This window comes from Neolamprologus multifasciatus, chromosome 4, assembly GCF_963576455.1.
Source record: "Neolamprologus multifasciatus chromosome 4, fNeoMul1.2, whole genome shotgun sequence".
In the NCBI taxonomy this organism is placed as follows: Eukaryota; Metazoa; Chordata; class Actinopteri; order Cichliformes; family Cichlidae; genus Neolamprologus; species Neolamprologus multifasciatus.
In genome coordinates, this window is record NC_140442.1 from 6609998 (window position 1) to 6628313 (window position 18316).

Below are 18316 nucleotides of genomic sequence, written 5' to 3' on the forward strand. Positions count from 1 at the left end.
TGTAGCTCTGTGCTCGGACTTCTCTCGACAGATCAGGTTTTCCTTGGTTTGTGGGCTAAATAAGCTCCGCCCCTCTTCCGGTTTGGTTTTACACAATCGGTGGTTACCAAAGCAAGCGATCAGAGCTCTGTGGTCATTAGAGGATCGGCGACGATGGGGGTCGAAATCAAAGTGGAATATTGGTATTTATCTTTCATATTACGTACTTTCTTTATATTTTCAGTTCACTTTTTGTCTGTTGTCAGTTTAAACACAGTTTCACTTTTGGCTAGCTCATAGCTAAGCTAGGTGCCTGCGCAGGCAGCAGCCTGAGCCAAGAGTAAGGGGCGCCGATTCTGCTTTTGCTAGTATGATTTTCTTACGCACCTGTGTTTTTATTTAATTTAGTGGTGGATGAGGTTACGAGCCCCGCTATCGTGAGCTCGCCCGTGTTGTCAAGGGTGAGTTTAGCGATGCGGACGTGACAGGTTTCGTGGGAAGAAGCAGTAAGTCATCGTTGATCGCTGGAGCTGGAACTCATGATTTGTTTCATATCAGATGAAACAAACCACAAGTTCATAGCTCCAGCCTTAAATTCCACCCCTCCCTTTATTGTGAGCTTAGATCATCAAAACGCCATTCTCACGTCCTCTATTTCTGCTGCTCTTGGTATTATAGGTAGCTTTGAGATTGAAATCAATGGGCAGCTGGTCTTCTCCAAGCTTGAAACTGGTGGATTCCCGTATGAGGATGACGTAAGTACTGTGCATACAATTTTCCTATCATATCTCAATTAGAAAAGAATAGCCCTTTATTGTCATTGTACACTTATACTGTGTATTTCTTGGCACAGGTCATGAACGCGATTCAAAATGCTTATGATGGCAAACCTTTGCAGAAGATCACCAAAAGCCGCGCTCCATGCGTCATCATGTAAACCTCCCTACTGCTACGCAACCGTGCAGCTGGGGTTTACACACCCAGAAGAGAAGCACTAGCAGTAAACCAAACTCTGCCTCATGGCTCCTCTCTCTGTTCCCATAGTGGTCCTCCAGGGTGTTAATGATTACCGTTGCTTCAACTATTAAAGGTTATGGTATGATGTATCTGTCCCTGGAGTTCCCTCATCATAGGAGCAAAGACGGGGAGATGATGTTGCAGATGATATGGAGGGAGTTCACCTTTTTGTCCTATTGCCTGTCATTTTCTACCCGACTAGTTGTGTTTTGTTTCTCACTGTAGGTTTGTTTGGGGTTTTTTTGTTGTTGGAACAATACAAATGGAAACACGTTATCTTTGCACCACACTGTGCATAATGATTTGTCACTAAAGCATTTTTATGATATTTCATCATTTTCATAAAGTAGTAATTCACTCTGCTGGTTTTGAATAGATTTGCACTGTCATATTTGTGGCTTGGTGGATGCAAAGGGAATCTTGACTTTTTTCTTCTTCTTTTTTTAAATCCATATCAAATTTGAAAGGAGTACAACATTAAAACGATTGGACGTAATGATGCTATTGTCTGCAGCACCTGAGCTTAGCCAAGTTTCTGCTCTAATTTGTTTCGGTTAAGTACTTTCGCATGCAATGTGTGTTTCTAAAGGCCGTCACCAGCTGGTCTATGAAGCTCACATACTAAATGCTAGCTCATATTCCATAAATCCTTTTGCATTGTTTTCTTATATTAAAACTGGAGCAAGAAATAAAGGCAATTGTTCTTTAAGTACTGCGTGTGTCACTTTTTCACAATTAAAGGTGTCTTATTATCTTTACCAGGTGTTTTTCATTGCATGCAAAACAGCTTTTCCTCTGTGGGCCGAGGCTGTCAACCTCTAGGGAGGATCGCACACCAACTGCCAACTATTTTACAGCACGACTTCAGCAGGTTTTTCCTGTTTTGTCTCTGTCCTCTGACACAAATGGGTGTAGGGCCATACTTGTTTAGGGTACGTCACATGAATCACTGACCCCGTTCTCCAGGGTTCTACTTCCTATTGTTATGCATACTAATTGTTTTGGGGTGTTTTTTTTTTTATTTTCTCTCACCTCCAATAGAAAAATGAAATAATTACTTAACACGAACGGACAGATCAGATGGAACCGACCATTGGTGGGTTTCTTGGCACAACATTTAACACAGAAATGTGGCATAAAGATACTGAAGCAGAGCTAGAGACAAAAAATAAATAAAACTTAGTTCTAAAGTTGTTTGCCATACTTTTTGCACTAAGGGGCGCCAAACTCAACAAAAACTACCATCGCAAGTATTTTGCCTCCAGCATACCCTCTGTCAAAGAGTGTCACCCTGAAGTCAAATGCGGAGAGAATTCAAATAAGGAAACTGCTTGTCTGAAAAAGTTTTGCAACCTTTGAGGTTTTGCTTCTTTCTTTTTTTTTTTAGCTATAAACTATGTTTTTATACATAAAAAGGTGATGCTATTAAACAAGGCTCTGAATGCAATTTCAGGTTGTATGTATGCACTGAGGACACTGTCCATTCATAAGCTTATGAAGACTCACACAGTCTTAACAAATGTGCTGAAAGTTAATGTTGGGCCTCATTATTTGTGGATTGGTAGATTTAACAAACTTTAGAAGGCAAATATTAAAAGGTCACTACTGTAATTATGAATTGAATCATAAATGTGATTAGGCTTTTATTTTGAAAAGAAATGCATTGAAATATTTTACTGCTTTTTAATAAGAAATGGTGTTCTGTGTAATCAAGTGTTGCATAGTTTGTCTAGGTGTGTCTTTGGTGTTTGGCTCTGGCCTGCAATGATAACTCCCATCAGCCTGCTTGTTGTAATCCTGATAGAGCTCATCTGTGCTGCCTTAGTGCTCCAATAAGGGCACTGAAAATGTGAGTATTTGAGTGTCACCTTCCATATACTTTAGTCAGATGTCTTGACTCAGGTGACACCATTTAACCAATTATGTGACTACAAAAACCAGATGGCACACTAGATGAATATTTTTCATATTTACTGTACACATAAATATGTTGTAAGACAGCTCACTCACACATAACTGCAAACAGGTTTTTCAACATTTTGTGTTGTGTTTCAGCAAACGTTCCCCTTCTCTTTTTTCTTTCTCTTTTATCTTTCATTTTCAGACTAAGAAGTCTAAAAGTCTGCTTTGAGTTATAGATTTTCAAACTGCTATAACGAGGCTCTCCTCCAAGTCTGTACAATCTTTTATTTCACATATTTTTATGCCACCACAAATGGAAAGTTTTTCATGTTGCTGTCACATTTTCCTGACGTTCCCTAAATGTTTATGTAAGTGTGTTTTTGGACACACATTCATAATCAAATAGGCTATATAAAGCCTGGGAGTGTCTGTATACTGTATGCGTAGAAACATGGCCACCGCAGATATCTTCTACAATTGCTGATAACAGTGTCACAGTGTCTTTGGCTGGGGCCCACTTCCCTCACTTAAACTCGTGGTGATCGGGCCTTTCAGACTGTGGCACCACGGTTGTGGAATTCTCTCCCACTGTCTCTTCGCTGCACGGACTCCATTGATTCTTTTAAGAAACAGCTGAAGACATTTTTATTTAAAAAAGCATTTGCTTAATTTCTTCTTATGCTGTTTTTATAGTTTTATTGTTTTATTTACTGTTATTGTTTTTATATTCCCATTTCCTGTGTTGTAAAGCGCTTTGTGATTTTTATCTGTGAAAAGCGCTATATAAATAAATTTTACTTACTTACTTACTTACTCACTGTGGAGTATATTTATGTATTTACTCTCATAGACAATTATTATTCCTTTAATGCCAGGTCATCAACCAGGAGTTCACAACCCACTGGCCATGGTGCCAAGAGCACCTATAAAATCATAATCATGCATAATCATAGTTCCACATATAAGCATGAAGGCAATTTAAGCCCGTAAAACAAACACATGGTTGCTAGTAGTTCTGCCAGTGTTTCTAAACTCTCATTTGAAATCAGTCACTTCTCACTTCAAAAAATGTTCCAGCTACTGTTTACTGTCTGGCTAGCTAGCTGGTGGGTATGAAGACATATTTGATGAGCTCACACTGTCAGCTTAAGGGGAGTCCTTGAAAACTTGAAAAAAACCCTCTAATGTACGCCAAGTCTGATTTTTTAAAAATCAAAGTAGAGCAGATAGATGCACTAATTAGACATATGATTATTTTGAGCCCTTGACTTTGATGCAGCCTCAGATGACTTTGACTTTAGTTCTAATTAATAATCTTGGTTGTTTCAGTATGTTAGCATTGCCACTGTGCCCCTGTTAGCACACTGACATGTGTCTATCTTAAAGGACTGCATCCAAGTAGAGTCACAAATGACAAACACGGTTTTTCTGTTTCTACTGTTTAGATATGTTACAGTGATTTCTTTATGAGTGCATTTTACTATTTTCACATCTTTCTGACTTGGAGTCCTGTGCAGCTCAAATGGTGCTGTCATTGAAGCCAAAGGGAGCAGACCAATGCTAAGATTTTTTTAAATTCACAGGATAAACTTTTCATTCAAATGTTTAAGCTGATTATTCTAATAAATATTTCCCTCCTGCCTGGCAGCTCCAAATTCATCATCTTTTGTCCAATATGTCCCACCTCTTCACATGTCTAAACCATCTCAGTCTCCTGTCTTTTTATTAGTTCCATCATCTCCAAACTATTTGTCATAGAAGGTCTCACTACCATCGTGTAAACTCTCCCTTTTACTCTTGGTGCTCCTTGCATCTTCACTGTGATACCAGCGTCCCTCTCATTCACACACATTTTCTGTCTTGCTTTTACTGAATTTCATTCCTTTTCTTTCTAGACCATACCTCCAACTCTTCAGCCTCTCTTCCACCTGCTCCCAACTCTTACTACAGATCATAATGTTGTCTGCAACCATCACAGTGCACTGAGACTTGCCGGACCTCCTCTGTCAGCCTATTCATCACCAAAGAACAAGGGGCTCAGAGTTGATCACTGATGTAATCCCAGCCCATCCGTCACTCCCACTGCACACCTCACCACTATCTCTCTGTCCTCTTACATGTCCTGCGTAACCCTCACATACTTCTCTGCCACTCCTTTCTTCCTCATGTATCTGTAAATTCATATATATACACATATATATAAATTTACATATATTTTCAGCGGTAGTCTCAGAACTTCAGACCCCGCTATTGGTACAGGCTGTTTATTATTTATAGTTTTTTTGTATGTACACTACCAGTCAAAAGTTTGGACACACCGTCTCATTCAATGGTTTTTCTTTATTTTTACTACTTTATACTATCTTATATTTTTACATTGTAAACGTACTGAAGACATCAAATATACGACGCGAGATATATGGAATTACGTAGCAAAGAAAAAAATTGATAAATAACTCTAAACATGTTTTACATTTTATATTCCTGAAAGTCACCATCCCTTTACTTTGTATACAGCGCTGCAAACCTTTGGCCTTCTCTCAATGAGCTTCGTGATGTAGTCACCTGAAATGGTTTTCACTTCACAGGGTTCATTTGTGGAGTTTCTTGCCTTCTTAATGGGGTTTGAACCATCAGTTGTGTCGTCAGGTTGGTACACAGCTGACAGCCTATTTGACAACTGTTAGAATTCATATTATGGCAAGAACCAATCAGCTAACTAAAGAGAAATGACAGTCCATCATTACTTTAAGAACCCAGATTAGAGCCCAGATAAATGCCACACAGAGTTCCAGCAGCAGACACATCTCTACGTCAACTGTTCAGAGGAGAGCAAAGAGATTTGTTTGGGCCAAGAAACAGAAGGAATGGACATTGGACCAGTAGAAATCTGTGCTTTGGTCTGATGAGTCCAAATATGAGATCTTGGGTTCCACCTGCCCTGTCAGAAAAAGTGAACGGATGGTCTCTACATGCATGGTTCCCACCATGAAGCATGAAGGAGGCGATGTGATGATTTGGGGGTGCTTTACTGGTGACACTGTTGGGGATTTATTGAAAATTGAAGACACACTTAACCATTATGGCTATCACAGCGTCCTCTGCCGACATGCCATCCCATCCAGTTTGCATTTAATTGGACCATCATTTATTTTTCAACAGGACAATGACCCCAAACACACCTTCAGGCTGTGTAAGGGCTATTTGACCAAGAAGGAGAGTCATGGAGCGCTGCGCCAGATGGCCTCGCCTCCATGGTCACCTGACCTAAACCCTGTTGAGATGGCAAAGGGAAAAAGAGTGCTCAGCATCTCAGGGAACTCCTTCAAGGCTGTCGGAAAACAGCGACTACCTCATGAAGCTCATCGAGAGAATGCCAAGAGTGTGCAAAGCAGTACTCCAAGCAAAGAATGGCTACTTCTAAAATATAAAACATGTTTTGAATCATTTCACACTTTTTTATTTACTACTTAATTCCATATGTGTTCATTCATAGTTTCATAGTGATATCAATGGACACCACTATCTTTGCCAGATACCAGGCCGCCAGATAGTTAATATACATGTATTTATGAGTAATACAACATTTAAAAAGCTACATAAAGCACATTATGTGTTATACATGTTTTCAGAATTTTTTTCATTTTTAAATTTTTTTCATTTTACTTACACACATTCACGTTATTTGATCAGAGGTCATACAAATGGCCCTTCACCTCAAAAAGATTGGAAATCTCTGGCTAACGGCATAACATCTTATACCAACATCTGCAAGATTAGTTGCTAACAGCACATTCTCCACCAACCACAGTGTCAATGCCAAACTTTGCAGTTTTAAAGACTGTGATCTTGATCCAAGATCTGTCATATTTAAGGCTGTGTGATGGGTGGATGAATTTCAGACCCAAATACTGGACACAGAAGACAGGAATGACACCAAGGCTAGCTTTAATGCTAATAGTTCGGGCCATAAACATAAAGTCCAGAACTCAGACGCTGTTGAATTTCAGACACGCAGTCTTGAGTTAAGGCTTGAGCTGTGCAGGACCCAATGAAAGATGCACAGGACACATGGGATGACTGGGGGCATGGCAGCTGAGAGTCAGTGTCTTGGATGGCCCTTCATAAAGCAATCTCTGAGACTGTCTCCCTCAGATGCTAACGCAGCTTGTACAGACTGAAGAGCACAAAATAGCACAAGTCTTTCTTACACTACAGCATTCAGTCTCAATGCAGAAAAAGAACACATAGTTATATTGCTCTCCCTCTCAGAAACAGAACACCTAATTTGTAAATCTGCAGATTCAGAAAGAGAAAACACCACTTTATTATTGGCCTGCTAAGAAACTGGAAAGAGCCTTATGATTGGAATTTGCTGTCTCAGGGAAAACACACGGGATTAATCAGTTTTACTCACACTGAACGCAGGCTCTGGCGTTGGCAGATGCTGGCAGGGATGCTGGCTTGGGCCCAGGTCACATATCTTAATACAGAACTGATACTGAAGCCTTCAAAAATGCATTTAGTTTATCAGTGATGACAATCATGTGTTCTGTGGCTTTAAGCCAACAGGAGTGCTTTTAAGATTGCCTGTATGGTTGGTTTTACCCCAGAAGACTTGTGAACAGGAAAACGGTCAGTTTACTTTGTGTGTTGACTGATAACTGCACTTGTTTTTGGACTTGCAGTGCAGTAAATTCTCATTAGCAGTGCTCTTCCACAAGCTGTTATCACATGTTTTGAAAAAAAAATTATGTTGCTCTTATTGTTTTTGTGTCTTTATTCATCTGTTTTACACTTTTTCTCAGTCTAGCCACATCCATGTGTAGCTTATCTATCACCAGCTACCAGCCTCCACCGCCAGGCAACTGCTGAGGATGTCTCACCCTGTTGATACCACATGACATGTTCGAAGGACAAACCAGGTGAGCCTGAAGGCTGTAACCGAAAAAAAAGTTGAGTTTAATGTGTTCCCATCACATCACATCACTCACCCAACCCCTAATTTGAGGGAATCCCCAGTACGTAAACAAACTGACGTAGTGAGATGCTCTGCTCTTGATACTGTACATTGCCCCCTTCTTTACCCTCTTTGGCCCATGTGTGCTCCTTCGACAAGCTGAAGTACAGCTTGCTGTTTCATGCTGTCCCTGTCCAGACTTGGTTCATGCTGAGAGGGCGGATCATCCAAATTAGGGTTGGGATATCCCTATGTCAAGGTGTCTAAGGCTGATAGCCATGTTTGTCTCTATCACCCCCCACCCATTCCTTGCCAGGTTGCCCCAACAGCCAACCAGAGGACCAGGAGGGTACTGCACCTCTTACGGTCGACGTAGTTTCATATGGGTGTTCCCGCTACTCTACTTTTCTTGCTGTATTTGTCTTTTCGCTTGTTCTGGCTCATTTTGTCGCCGGGCTTGTGGAAGCTGACAGAACGGCTCGGCCTGTGATCGGCCTATTTCCTGTGCTGGAAACCAGGTAGGAGTACCTGTGTACAGGTAGGAGTGTTACCTCCTGTTGTAGAGTTCAGACACACTTTTTAGCATTAATGATCCACAGGGAAGGGGTCAAACAGGATGGATATCAGAATGTATTCCAGTAGGAATGTAGAGTCAAGCTATTTATGTTTCTGACATGTTTGTAAGAAGTTTAGAGTGAAATTAATTCATTTGCTTGAGTAATTTTCTGGTAATTTTGTTAAAGAAAACATTTGTTGTTTATATTTGTTGCTTTACTTTTCAGCTTTTTGTTGTTAATTTGAATCCATGATAGAACGTGGATGAAATGTTTAGATTTTTATTATTGTTTAAAATATATATTACTGCTTATTCTGACTATATGTTTAATAATCTGCATATTTTCAGTGCCGGGAAAAATATCTTTATCAGCAAATGTCATTTGTTCCAAGAAATGCAAAGTTATTATTCTGATCAGATATAGAGTAGATGTGTAATATGAAGGCTTTATTTTTCTACTTTTTTAGGTGTCCAACAACAAATATTTTCAGTTGCCATTTATACCAAAAGTGCAAGACTTGTACGTTTGTTTGAAAACTTGACATACACTTCACTCAAATAATTTACAGTTAGATATTATAATAACTACTATGATATCTACATTTTTCTATAATTCATGGTTCAATACCAAATAGTCCAAAAATTGAAAATTATTACTGTAGTGCTGTTGAGGATAAGAGATGTGTCTCGTTGAAGGGTGTAACCCAGAGATAAGACTCTGTAGGGCCTTTTTTTCAGCTGTAACGTAGTTCATATTCTTAACGGCTGGTTGATTATCTGCCCTCAGCTGCAACTCTGCTGACGAACGGGGATGATATGTGATGGATTCCTCATTGAAACTCCCTAAAAAAGATCAAAGCAGGTTTTACTGTGATCATTTAGGGAATCAAAGTCTGCCAGAAATTCCAACAGATAAAACACCTGTCTTGCGCTTAGTCCATAGTGAGGTGTTGTTATTTCTTATTAGTTATCCCATGTGTTTTTATGTAATGTTCATTCATCCTCTGCCTTAGGGAATGCATGAAAGTATCTGAAAACTGGGAGGACAGATAAGCCGACATCCATGGAAAACAACTTAGCTTTTGAGGAGGTTGTTTGTTTTGTGATTTTACATCCATCCATTCATCCATCTAAAATCTATGTCACTTTTTTAAATCCATTTTCATCCAGCTGTTTCAATGACTTCTTTTACAACTTTGCTCATATCTAGGGCAGTGACATGTCGTATGAAGACAATGGCTCAGCCTTCCCTTCTCCAGTGATGCTGTGAGTTCCTCCTGGAGTCGTTAAGCAAAACTGCAATCCATGTTTATGTTGAAATTGTGGTGTCTCTGATAAGATAAGTGGGTCCTTCCCTGCCCTCAACTGAGAATGAGCATACTCTTGCCCCAACAACTTCCTCCATGACTGTATTTAGGTCAAGTTCTAATGAAACTATTTTGTCTGTTAAGTTTCCATCACAAAGTTAGGCTATGAGGCTTTTAGGCTCTTTTGGCTAATTGTTTAGGTTTTCAGCAATAGCAGTAGTCAGCTGCATTAAGTGAAAACACCCACATTTACTTGATCGCAGTTTAGCAACAGAATAGCACATAAATTTAATGATGCTTATCAGATGGTCAGAAAAATATCAAAAAGAGACATTTGTATATTGCGAGATACCTTCTGGGTGTAATACATGGGCAGCTGCTTACATTATAGTGCCTGCCTAACAGCGTGTTGGGCTGCTCTCAATAGCCATAGTTTACAATTATGTTTAATTTAAGTCATGTAGGAAAGAGAGGTCTGGATACCTCTTACAAAAGCTCACACACTGACAAATGATTAGTTATCATGAATTCCGGCTAGCAGAGGTAGTTTAAGTTTATAGGTCAGCCATGAGATACACAGCCAATCATCGTTACGCTACAAAGCAGCTAACAAATTAGTTGAGCAAGCCTGCCATCTTGTGGCCATTTTCAGAATGACACTAATGACAGACTAACTGTGTGAGTGGTTTGATTGATTTAATCAAGGAAAGATATTTGTTTTGCTAAATGCAATCACTGACTTCAAAGTTAATTTCTCTAAAAACACAGATAAGGCAATGTATTTTTTATTTATATTTAATCACTTTATAAAATGTAAGATCAACTGCTTGCTTGTCTTTACGACTTGCCTGTAAGACTTGATGTGATGTCAGAAGGTGTTTTTGAGTAGAATTTATGACGATCCCTGATCTTAAATAGCGTTTTCCTTTGGTGCTATCACTAGGACTATACCAGGTCAGCGTGATGACTTTGACCTTGAGAGGGGGAGGGAGGAGGTGGAAGAGGATGAGCCACCTCCGAAGCCCATCGTCATTCCCACCAATTCAGAGGGTAAAGTCTTCTTAAAGTCTGTGTTTTCTCTGTGTTGTTGTTTGATTTTATATACCTACGTACAAATGACACCTCTGTCTTTTTATTTCAGCTTTTCTGAACCTGAATACCAATGCCACAACAAGAGGGGATGCCCAAGTTAGTTTACAGTTTTTAGTGTTTCAAATCCATTATTAAAATTCACCAATGAAATGAACTAATCACAGTGAATTATCATAGGCCTATGTGGAGCTGAATGAGCTCGAGGGAAACATCTGGCAGGAGACTGGCCGCTGGGTGGGCTATGAGGAAAACTTTAACCAGGCCACAGGAAAATGGGGTCCTTCTCATGTCTCCTATCTCACTTTTACCAGCCTGCTCCACGTCCGCAAGGCCATGAGTACAGGTGAGTATGGAGCTTAACGTGTACACAAATCAGTGTTTATATCTGAATAAAATCAAACTTTAAAACCTGTTTTACATTTCCCCAGGTGCTATTATCCTTGACATGAATGCCAGCAATCTTTCCGCTGTGGTTGAGAAAATGGTTGATGAACTGCTGAACAAGGATGCGATCCGTTCCAGTGATCACAGTGACCTGATGAGAGTTCTCCTGATGAAACGCAGGTAACCCATACAACATATTTCTTTTGCAAGATGCCAAATTCTTAAACATGACTGCTCATTCAATTTGTCCTTCCAGTCAAACTGAGGGACCCGTGGTCACTCCCTTTGGTGATATTCAGATGCAGACCTTTTCTGTCACGAAAAAGGTACAAATTTGGGGGGAGGTTATGCAGATTATTATATGTGTATTTATTTATTTATTGTCAGTGAAGCAGAGTTTACATGTTTTACTACTTTACTTGTTGTCTCTGCAGCGAGACAGCTCTGACAATGTAGAGGCTTCAATTGTCCTCTCAGGTATGCCTAACTTTTTCGGATTTCCCATTCATTTATCTTCAGTTTTTGTACCTAGTTCTGGAACAGATATATCAAAATGTGCGTGTTTCCCACAGGTAAACTGGACTTCCTGCAGAAACCAGCGGTGGCCTTCGTCAGGTTGAGTGACTCTGTAGTGATGGAGTCTGTCCTGGAGTCTTCTATCCCCGTTCGCTTCATATTTCTGTTGGTGGGCCCCAGCGACAGTGGAATCAACTACAGCGAAAGCGGTCGTGCCATGGGTGCTCTGCTGGCCGACTGGGTGAGCAAGAAGAGGAAACATGCCTCTGTAGAAATTGCGCAGTTTAATCAAAATAAAGGACACCTCATTTGTTTGGTTTTGGGTGAATAAAAACTTATATCTGTCTCTATGTCAGGTGTTCTGCCTGGAAGCTCACTTGGCTCAGACTTCAAAAGAGATCACAGATGCCATCGCTGACTTCATGGACTGCAGCATTGTGATTCCTCCCACTCAGATCCAAGATAAGGCAATGCTGGAGCCGGTGATTGACTTCCAGAAAAAACTGTTGACTGACAGACTCCGTTCCACTGACCCCCGTCTTACCTTTGGAGAAAGGGTGAAAGGTCAGCATACAACTAAAATAAGAAGCTCCTATTTGGCCTTTAAAAAGAGAAATCTACAACACCTACAACAGCAAAATGAGCCAATGAGGTTTGGGGAGTAATATGAAACTCCTTTAGATTTAATTTATTGTACACAGTAACAGAAAAAGAAAAAATGGACACAAAAAAACTAAAAGAATCTCATGCATAAGGAAGAACTGAAGGATTTTGGCAGTAAATAAAATGTATTTGATTTGTTTGTTTCTCTAGCTCTGCAACCTCCACCGGGGCCGAAGGAGGATCCTCTGGCCCGAACGGGCTATCCTTTTGGTGGCATGGTGAAGGATATCAAGCGCCGTTACCGCCACTACATCAGCGACTTCACAGATGCTGTGAACCCTCAGGTTCTTGCCGCCGTCATCTTTATTTACTTCGCTGCCCTTTCTCCAGCCATCACCTTCGGAGGGCTTCTAGGTAAAAGAGAGCGACACAGAGAGAATTGTGTGATTTTGCATTCTTAACTCGTTTTAGAAATGTGCTTTGTTTCATTAATATTCATCCTTATTGTGTGCACCCAGCTGACAAAACGGAAAAAATGATGGGCGTGTCAGAGCTCATGATCTCCACTGCCGTCCAGGGTGTCTTCTTCTGTTTAATTGCCGCCCAGCCGGTCCTTGTCATCGGCTTTTCCGGACCATTGCTGGTGTTTGAGGAAGCTTTTTTCGTCGTATGTAAAAGTTGTTGCATATTAGAACTCAAAAACTCAAGTTTCTTAAAGGCTACTTTTAAAACTTCCTTTCCTGTTTTTTCCTTTTTTAACAGTTCTGCAAGATGCAGGGTATTGAGTACATCGTAGGCCGCATATGGGTGGGTATGTGGCTGATAGTGATCGTGGTTCTCATCGTGGCAATGGAGGGCAGTTTCCTGGTCCGATACATTTCCCGCTTCACCCAAGAAATCTTCTCCATCCTCATCTCTCTCATCTTCATCTACGAGACCTTCAACAAGCTCTTTAAGGTTTAATTTGATTTCTCTAACTGTCTTATTTGCTTTATCTTCTCGTACTTTCTCATAATTTCGTTGTACATGTACAATGACTATAAAGGTCTATTCTTTTCTATTCCTTCTCTTTTTCAGATCTTCAAAACCCATCCTTTGATCCTGAACTATGAATATCTGAATGATACACTGGACAATCCTTTCCACCCAGTCATGAAGGACCATTTTGAGGTCCATCCAGATGGAAATGTAACAGTTCAGAAGGTTGAATCTGAAAGGGCATACCCCAACACTGCCCTGCTCTCTATGTGCCTGATGTTTGGCTGCTTCTTCATTGCATACTTCTTCCGTCAATTTAAGAATGGCCATTTCCTTCCTGGCTGGGTAAGATCAAGTCTTGAACAGAGAAGTATTCCAACTCAACACTTTATTTAGATGCTGAGAATCTGACCTTTTTGTGTCCTTTGCTCTCTTTCTTACTAGCTCCGTCGTTTGATTGGAGATTTCGGAGTCCCCATTGCTATTTTCTTCATGATTGCAGTAGATATCAGCATTGAAGATGCTTACACTCAGGTGAGTGTTGTGGAAATGAGCATATAAAAATAGTTATTTAACTATAACTGAACTGTGCAAATAATCACAAAGACACTGATATATAAATCATTTAGTGAATATTATCAACAGCTCTTTACAGACATTTTTCCTGTTTTGTCTCAAATGTAGGGAAATATTTGTTGTTGGTCCAAAAGGTCAGATATGGAAAATGTTATCTCTGTATCTGAAACGCAGTGAGAAATCTCGGCACTATTTTGGATAGTGATCCCAATTTTGCTAATCATACTCAGTGTTGGGAAGGTTACTTTTAAAATGTATTCCATTACAGAATACAGAATACATGTCCCAAAATGTATTCTGTAAAGTATTCCGTTACGTTACTAAGGGAGAGTAACGTATTCTGAATACTTTGGATTACTTAATATATTATCATGCTGTTTACAACTACATGAATGTACTATTGCTGTGATTTATTACTGTTACTGAAGATCCGCGGCTCCGAACGTAGTAAAGGGACCTCTGGCTAATACGGTGGGTTCTGTGTTGGGCTCGTAGCCAAAAACTAGCTTTACTTTTTTGTCTGGGTCAACTTTGCTAGCGAGAGACAGAGAGAGGGGTTGAAAGGCTGCTCCAACAGAACTTATTGTTTTTGGAGGAAAACACGAACAAAGCCTACAGTCGAGTCTTAATAGCTTACTTACAACTGGGCTCGTCAGGCACTCTTCTTGGCTGCAGTGGTTATTATTCCATCTCCCGTTTTTGCTCGATGACAGCTCGTACTTTTCCTTTTTTTCCCTCCCTTGCTCACAGACACATAACGTGTATGGCAGTCCATTCTCCCTGCAGCACAGACTACACTGCCTATGATGCTACATTCTTTAGAGCTATACCAGTAGCATTCTGCCTATTAGCTTAGCACAACAACAACAAAAAGGCAGAGCGTCACCCTGTAACCATGGCAACCGTAACACTGCCGCCTGGAACAACAGAACGTAGCTGTCAAACAAAACCCAAACAGTCCTGACCCGCCACAATATGAAACAGGGAAGTACCGCCGTGTAATCCATTTATTTCAACAAAGTAACTGTATTCTAAATACCACCTTTTTAAACGGTAACTGTAACGGAATACAGTTACTCATATTTTGTATTTTAAATACGTAACGGCGGTACATGTATTCCGTTACTCCCCAACACTGATCATACTAATGATAAGGTCAGCTCTAACACTTGTAAAATATGTCAAATGTTCAAAATTCTTATCTCAGAATGACTCTGTGAAACTGGTCCTTGTATATATGTCAAGCAGGTTACACAACATTAATGCTCTATTTGCAAGATTATCCAGGTGATCAGTAGGACTTCAGCTTGTTCAGATAGCAGCAACCAAATCTATTATATATCTGTGAAAATTTGAACATATTACCCCAGTGTTAAAGTCACTTCATTGTTCGCCAAATACATATCTGACACGCTCAGTGTTGCTAACCCAGTTACACCTATATGGTGATCAGGTGCAGATCTTTTAAACATTCCCTAAATTAGATGGAAATGTGCCTTTCTTGAGATCAGTTAGCGCTGTGTCTACATTCAAAGACAAATCAAAACCCTTTCTAATGTCACATGTTTAGCATTCTTAAACTTATCTTTTTTAAACTAACCCTTAGAGAGAAAGCAAGATAACTTGCCCCCTCCACGTCTGTCCCATTAGCATGCATTTTCTGAATCCAACCAGTTCTCAAAATGTATGATGGAAGTCCAAAGAATCTACCTTTAACTGTTTTTCTAATCGGCATCATCACTCTGTCTTCTCATAGAAACTGGTTGTGCCAAAAGGTATTGAAGTGACTAACCCCAATGCGAGGGGTTGGTTTATCAATCCCATGGGAGAAAAGAAGCCTTTCCCTGGCTGGATGATAGGTGCCAGCTGTATACCTGCAGTGCTTGTCTTCATCCTCATCTTCCTTGAGTCCCAAATTACTACGTGAGTGACACTTTAAACGAATACAGTATTAGTTTGTGTGATTTCAACTACTTAAAAAGAAAATATTTAAGAAATCTCTGTTTTCAATGTTCTCTGTGAATCCCAGGCTGATTGTGAGCAAACCGGAAAGGAAAATGGTAAAAGGGTCAGGTTTCCACTGGGACCTTCTCATCCTGGTCACCATGGGAGGAATCTCATCTATCTTTGGAGTCCCTTGGCTGAGTGCTGCCACTGTGCGATCTGTCACCCACGCCAATGCTCTCACTGTCATGTCTAAGGGCCCCAAACCAGAGATCGAGAAAGTGATTGAGCAGAGGGTTAGCGGCATCATTGTGGCCATCATGATTGGTAGGTGCTGCCATCTACAGCAATGATGCAGGCACTTTAGAGTCAGAGTAAATAACCATTTTACCTCTCATGCCAATTTTCAGGAGTTTCTATTTACATGGAGCCTATTCTGAAGATGATTCCAATGACTGCCTTGTTTGGCATCTTCCTCTATATGGGTATCACTTCTCTAAATGGAATCCAGATGTGGGACAGGATCCTTCTGCTCATTACTCCCAAGAAATACCATCCCCCTGATGCCTATGCCACCAGGGTATCTATTCAGCACAATACAGTTTATTTTACACTTATCAGCTAATCACAAATAATTTGTATGCAGTGCACCTTCATGTTCTGAAGCTAACTCACTGTGTTAGACAGTTTTCCTCAGAACACAAAAAGTATTTAGTATCGTTTACAACTTTTAATCTATTTGCTATTTTTTGCACGTCTTTGTAGCTTTGTGCCTCACATTTGTGTCTTCTGTTGTATATCTTTGTGATCATTTTTTTACCTTTCTTTCATTTTTACTCACTTTCCCAGACCTGTTAACGGTACTTTCAAAAACAGCCAATGGTTCACAGCTCCTTGCATTAGATTATGTATCCCATCCTGCTTTTTCTTATATATCCAAGTCTAATGGTGTAATAACTACCATATAGCTTGTCAATTAGTGCATTTCTCACTCTTATTTTTGTCATTTGTACAGGTGAGTACCATGCGAATGCATCTGTTCACTCTGATCCAGCTCGTGTGCCTGGGCGTACTTTGGGCGGTGAAGATGAGCAGCTTCTCTCTGGCTCTGCCTTTTGTTCTCATTCTTACCGTTCCTCTGCGCATGTTCATGACTGGCAGGCTCTTCTCTGCCATGGAAATGAAATGCGTAAGTGCTTATCTATATTTTTCAAATGTAGCTCTTCGTGTTATTTCATATGTACATTTCCTCGTTGTAACCTGATTTGCATGTGTTGCAGCTGGACGCTGATGACGCCAAAGTGACATTTGAGGAGGATGAGTAGGATGGATCCATACTGCCACAAACATCACCATACCGTTAATAGTCACATTTTATTTAGTGATGCCACTTCTTTGCAGATTCAAATTGTTCCATTATTGTTTGTCTTTAAAGGGCATTACCTGACATTTATTAATATATGACTTCTGCATCTAAATTTGTGTTTGCAACCATAACAGACAACCAAAATGTATTCAATTTCATCATCGAGACCTATCAGGTGTTACTAATTAATATTTTGAGGTTTTAGGATTTCAAAAATGTTTTTTTAAGGTATAAGTGGCTGTTTATGTACTTAGATACAGAGTGGCATTTTCTCTCAGGGAAAAATTAATGAATGAATTTTGAAAATAAGAGATATTTTCCCCTGAGATGTTAGATAGATCCATTTATATATAATAGTGTTATTTTCTTTTAGTGCTCAATTACAGCATGGCTTTAATATTACAACAATGCAGTTAAATTGTAGTTCTGCCTATGTTATATTAATGTAATTTCACCTTACTTTAAGCTAAGGAAAGCTGATGTCGGCTCTTCAGATGCGCACAAAATAATTAATTTTGTGAGACTATAATGTGCCTTTTGTCCATAGTGTATCAGATTATTCGGAAAAGTGTGAAGTTGTTTCTGAAGTTTTCCCAGTTACTTTGTGTATTCTTTATGTAACAGTTTAGACTTTTTTTTGTTCAGTTGGCCTATATAGAATATAAATGCACTGCTTGTGTGTAAGTGTTTAAATGCTTTGTGATTTTAAATGAGATGTGCAGTGCAGGTAGATAGTTGATGCTGAGATCTTATTGTTTGTATTGATTGTTATACTGATGACATAATCAGGTAAAACTCTGTATACATTTTCCTTGCCGTGCATTTTATGTTGCCCATCACATTTGTGTGCAAAACACTGTACATGCTTTGGATTTAATTTTATTAAAAAATAAAGACAACCTTAAAACGCATGTTTTCATGAACGCATTAAGTAACACAATATGTCACATCACATGTCAACAGTTTGTCATTATTTTTACCCTGCAAGAAAGAGGAGAGGACGTGAGGAGCATGTCTGCCACTCAGCTTCATGCTGCCTTCAATGATGTCAGGAAACTTCAAAGTCCTGCTGCTCTGGAAGACAACGGGGGCCTATTCTTACTTATTCTTAGCCTGAACTATATTAATAACACAGA

At 39.8% G+C, this 18316-nt stretch overlaps 2 protein-coding genes across 3 annotated transcripts; both read left to right on the top strand.

The window, feature by feature from the left end:
* Positions 1-48: 48 nt before the first annotated feature.
* Positions 49-1705, top strand: LOC146519652 (migration and invasion enhancer 1-like). The gene is made up of 4 exons (XM_085157256.1): positions 49-182; positions 388-485; positions 658-734; positions 833-1705. Exons 1-4 carry the CDS (start codon positions 154-156, stop codon positions 914-916), a joined length of 288 nt encoding a protein of 95 aa, XP_085013382.1. The 5' UTR covers positions 49-153; the 3' UTR covers positions 917-1705.
* Positions 1706-8237: 6532 nt separating this feature from the next.
* Positions 8238-18091, top strand: slc4a1a (solute carrier family 4 member 1a (Diego blood group)). 2 transcript variants are annotated; one of them, XM_085157228.1, is made up of 21 exons: positions 8238-8376; positions 9428-9504; positions 9625-9680; positions 10665-10771; positions 10863-10909; positions 10991-11156; positions 11242-11377; positions 11454-11523; positions 11632-11674; positions 11770-11954; positions 12070-12277; positions 12527-12730; positions 12835-12983; positions 13079-13273; positions 13394-13639; positions 13739-13828; positions 15627-15793; positions 15900-16141; positions 16225-16394; positions 16830-17003; positions 17095-18091. In XM_085157228.1, the coding sequence occupies exons 2-21, from the start codon at positions 9478-9480 to the stop codon at positions 17137-17139; spliced, it is 2727 nt and encodes a 908-aa protein (XP_085013354.1). In that variant the 5' UTR covers positions 8238-8376; positions 9428-9477; the 3' UTR covers positions 17140-18091. The 2 variants fall into 2 exon arrangements, with proteins under 2 accessions (XP_085013354.1, XP_085013355.1); XM_085157229.1 differs by having other exon boundaries at positions 8241-8396.
* The last annotated feature ends 225 nt before the right edge of the window (positions 18092-18316 follow it).

Coding starts and splice junctions, on each gene's coding strand:
- slc4a1a (XM_085157228.1), top strand. CDS start 9,478: ATGGAAAACAACTTAGCTTTTGAGGAG. Junction 10,910..10,990: donor CAACAAGAGGGGATGCCCAA/GTTAGTTTACAG, acceptor GAATTATCATAG/GCCTATGTGGAGCTGAATGA. Junction 11,675..11,769: donor GGCTTCAATTGTCCTCTCAG/GTATGCCTAACT, acceptor TGTTTCCCACAG/GTAAACTGGACTTCCTGCAG.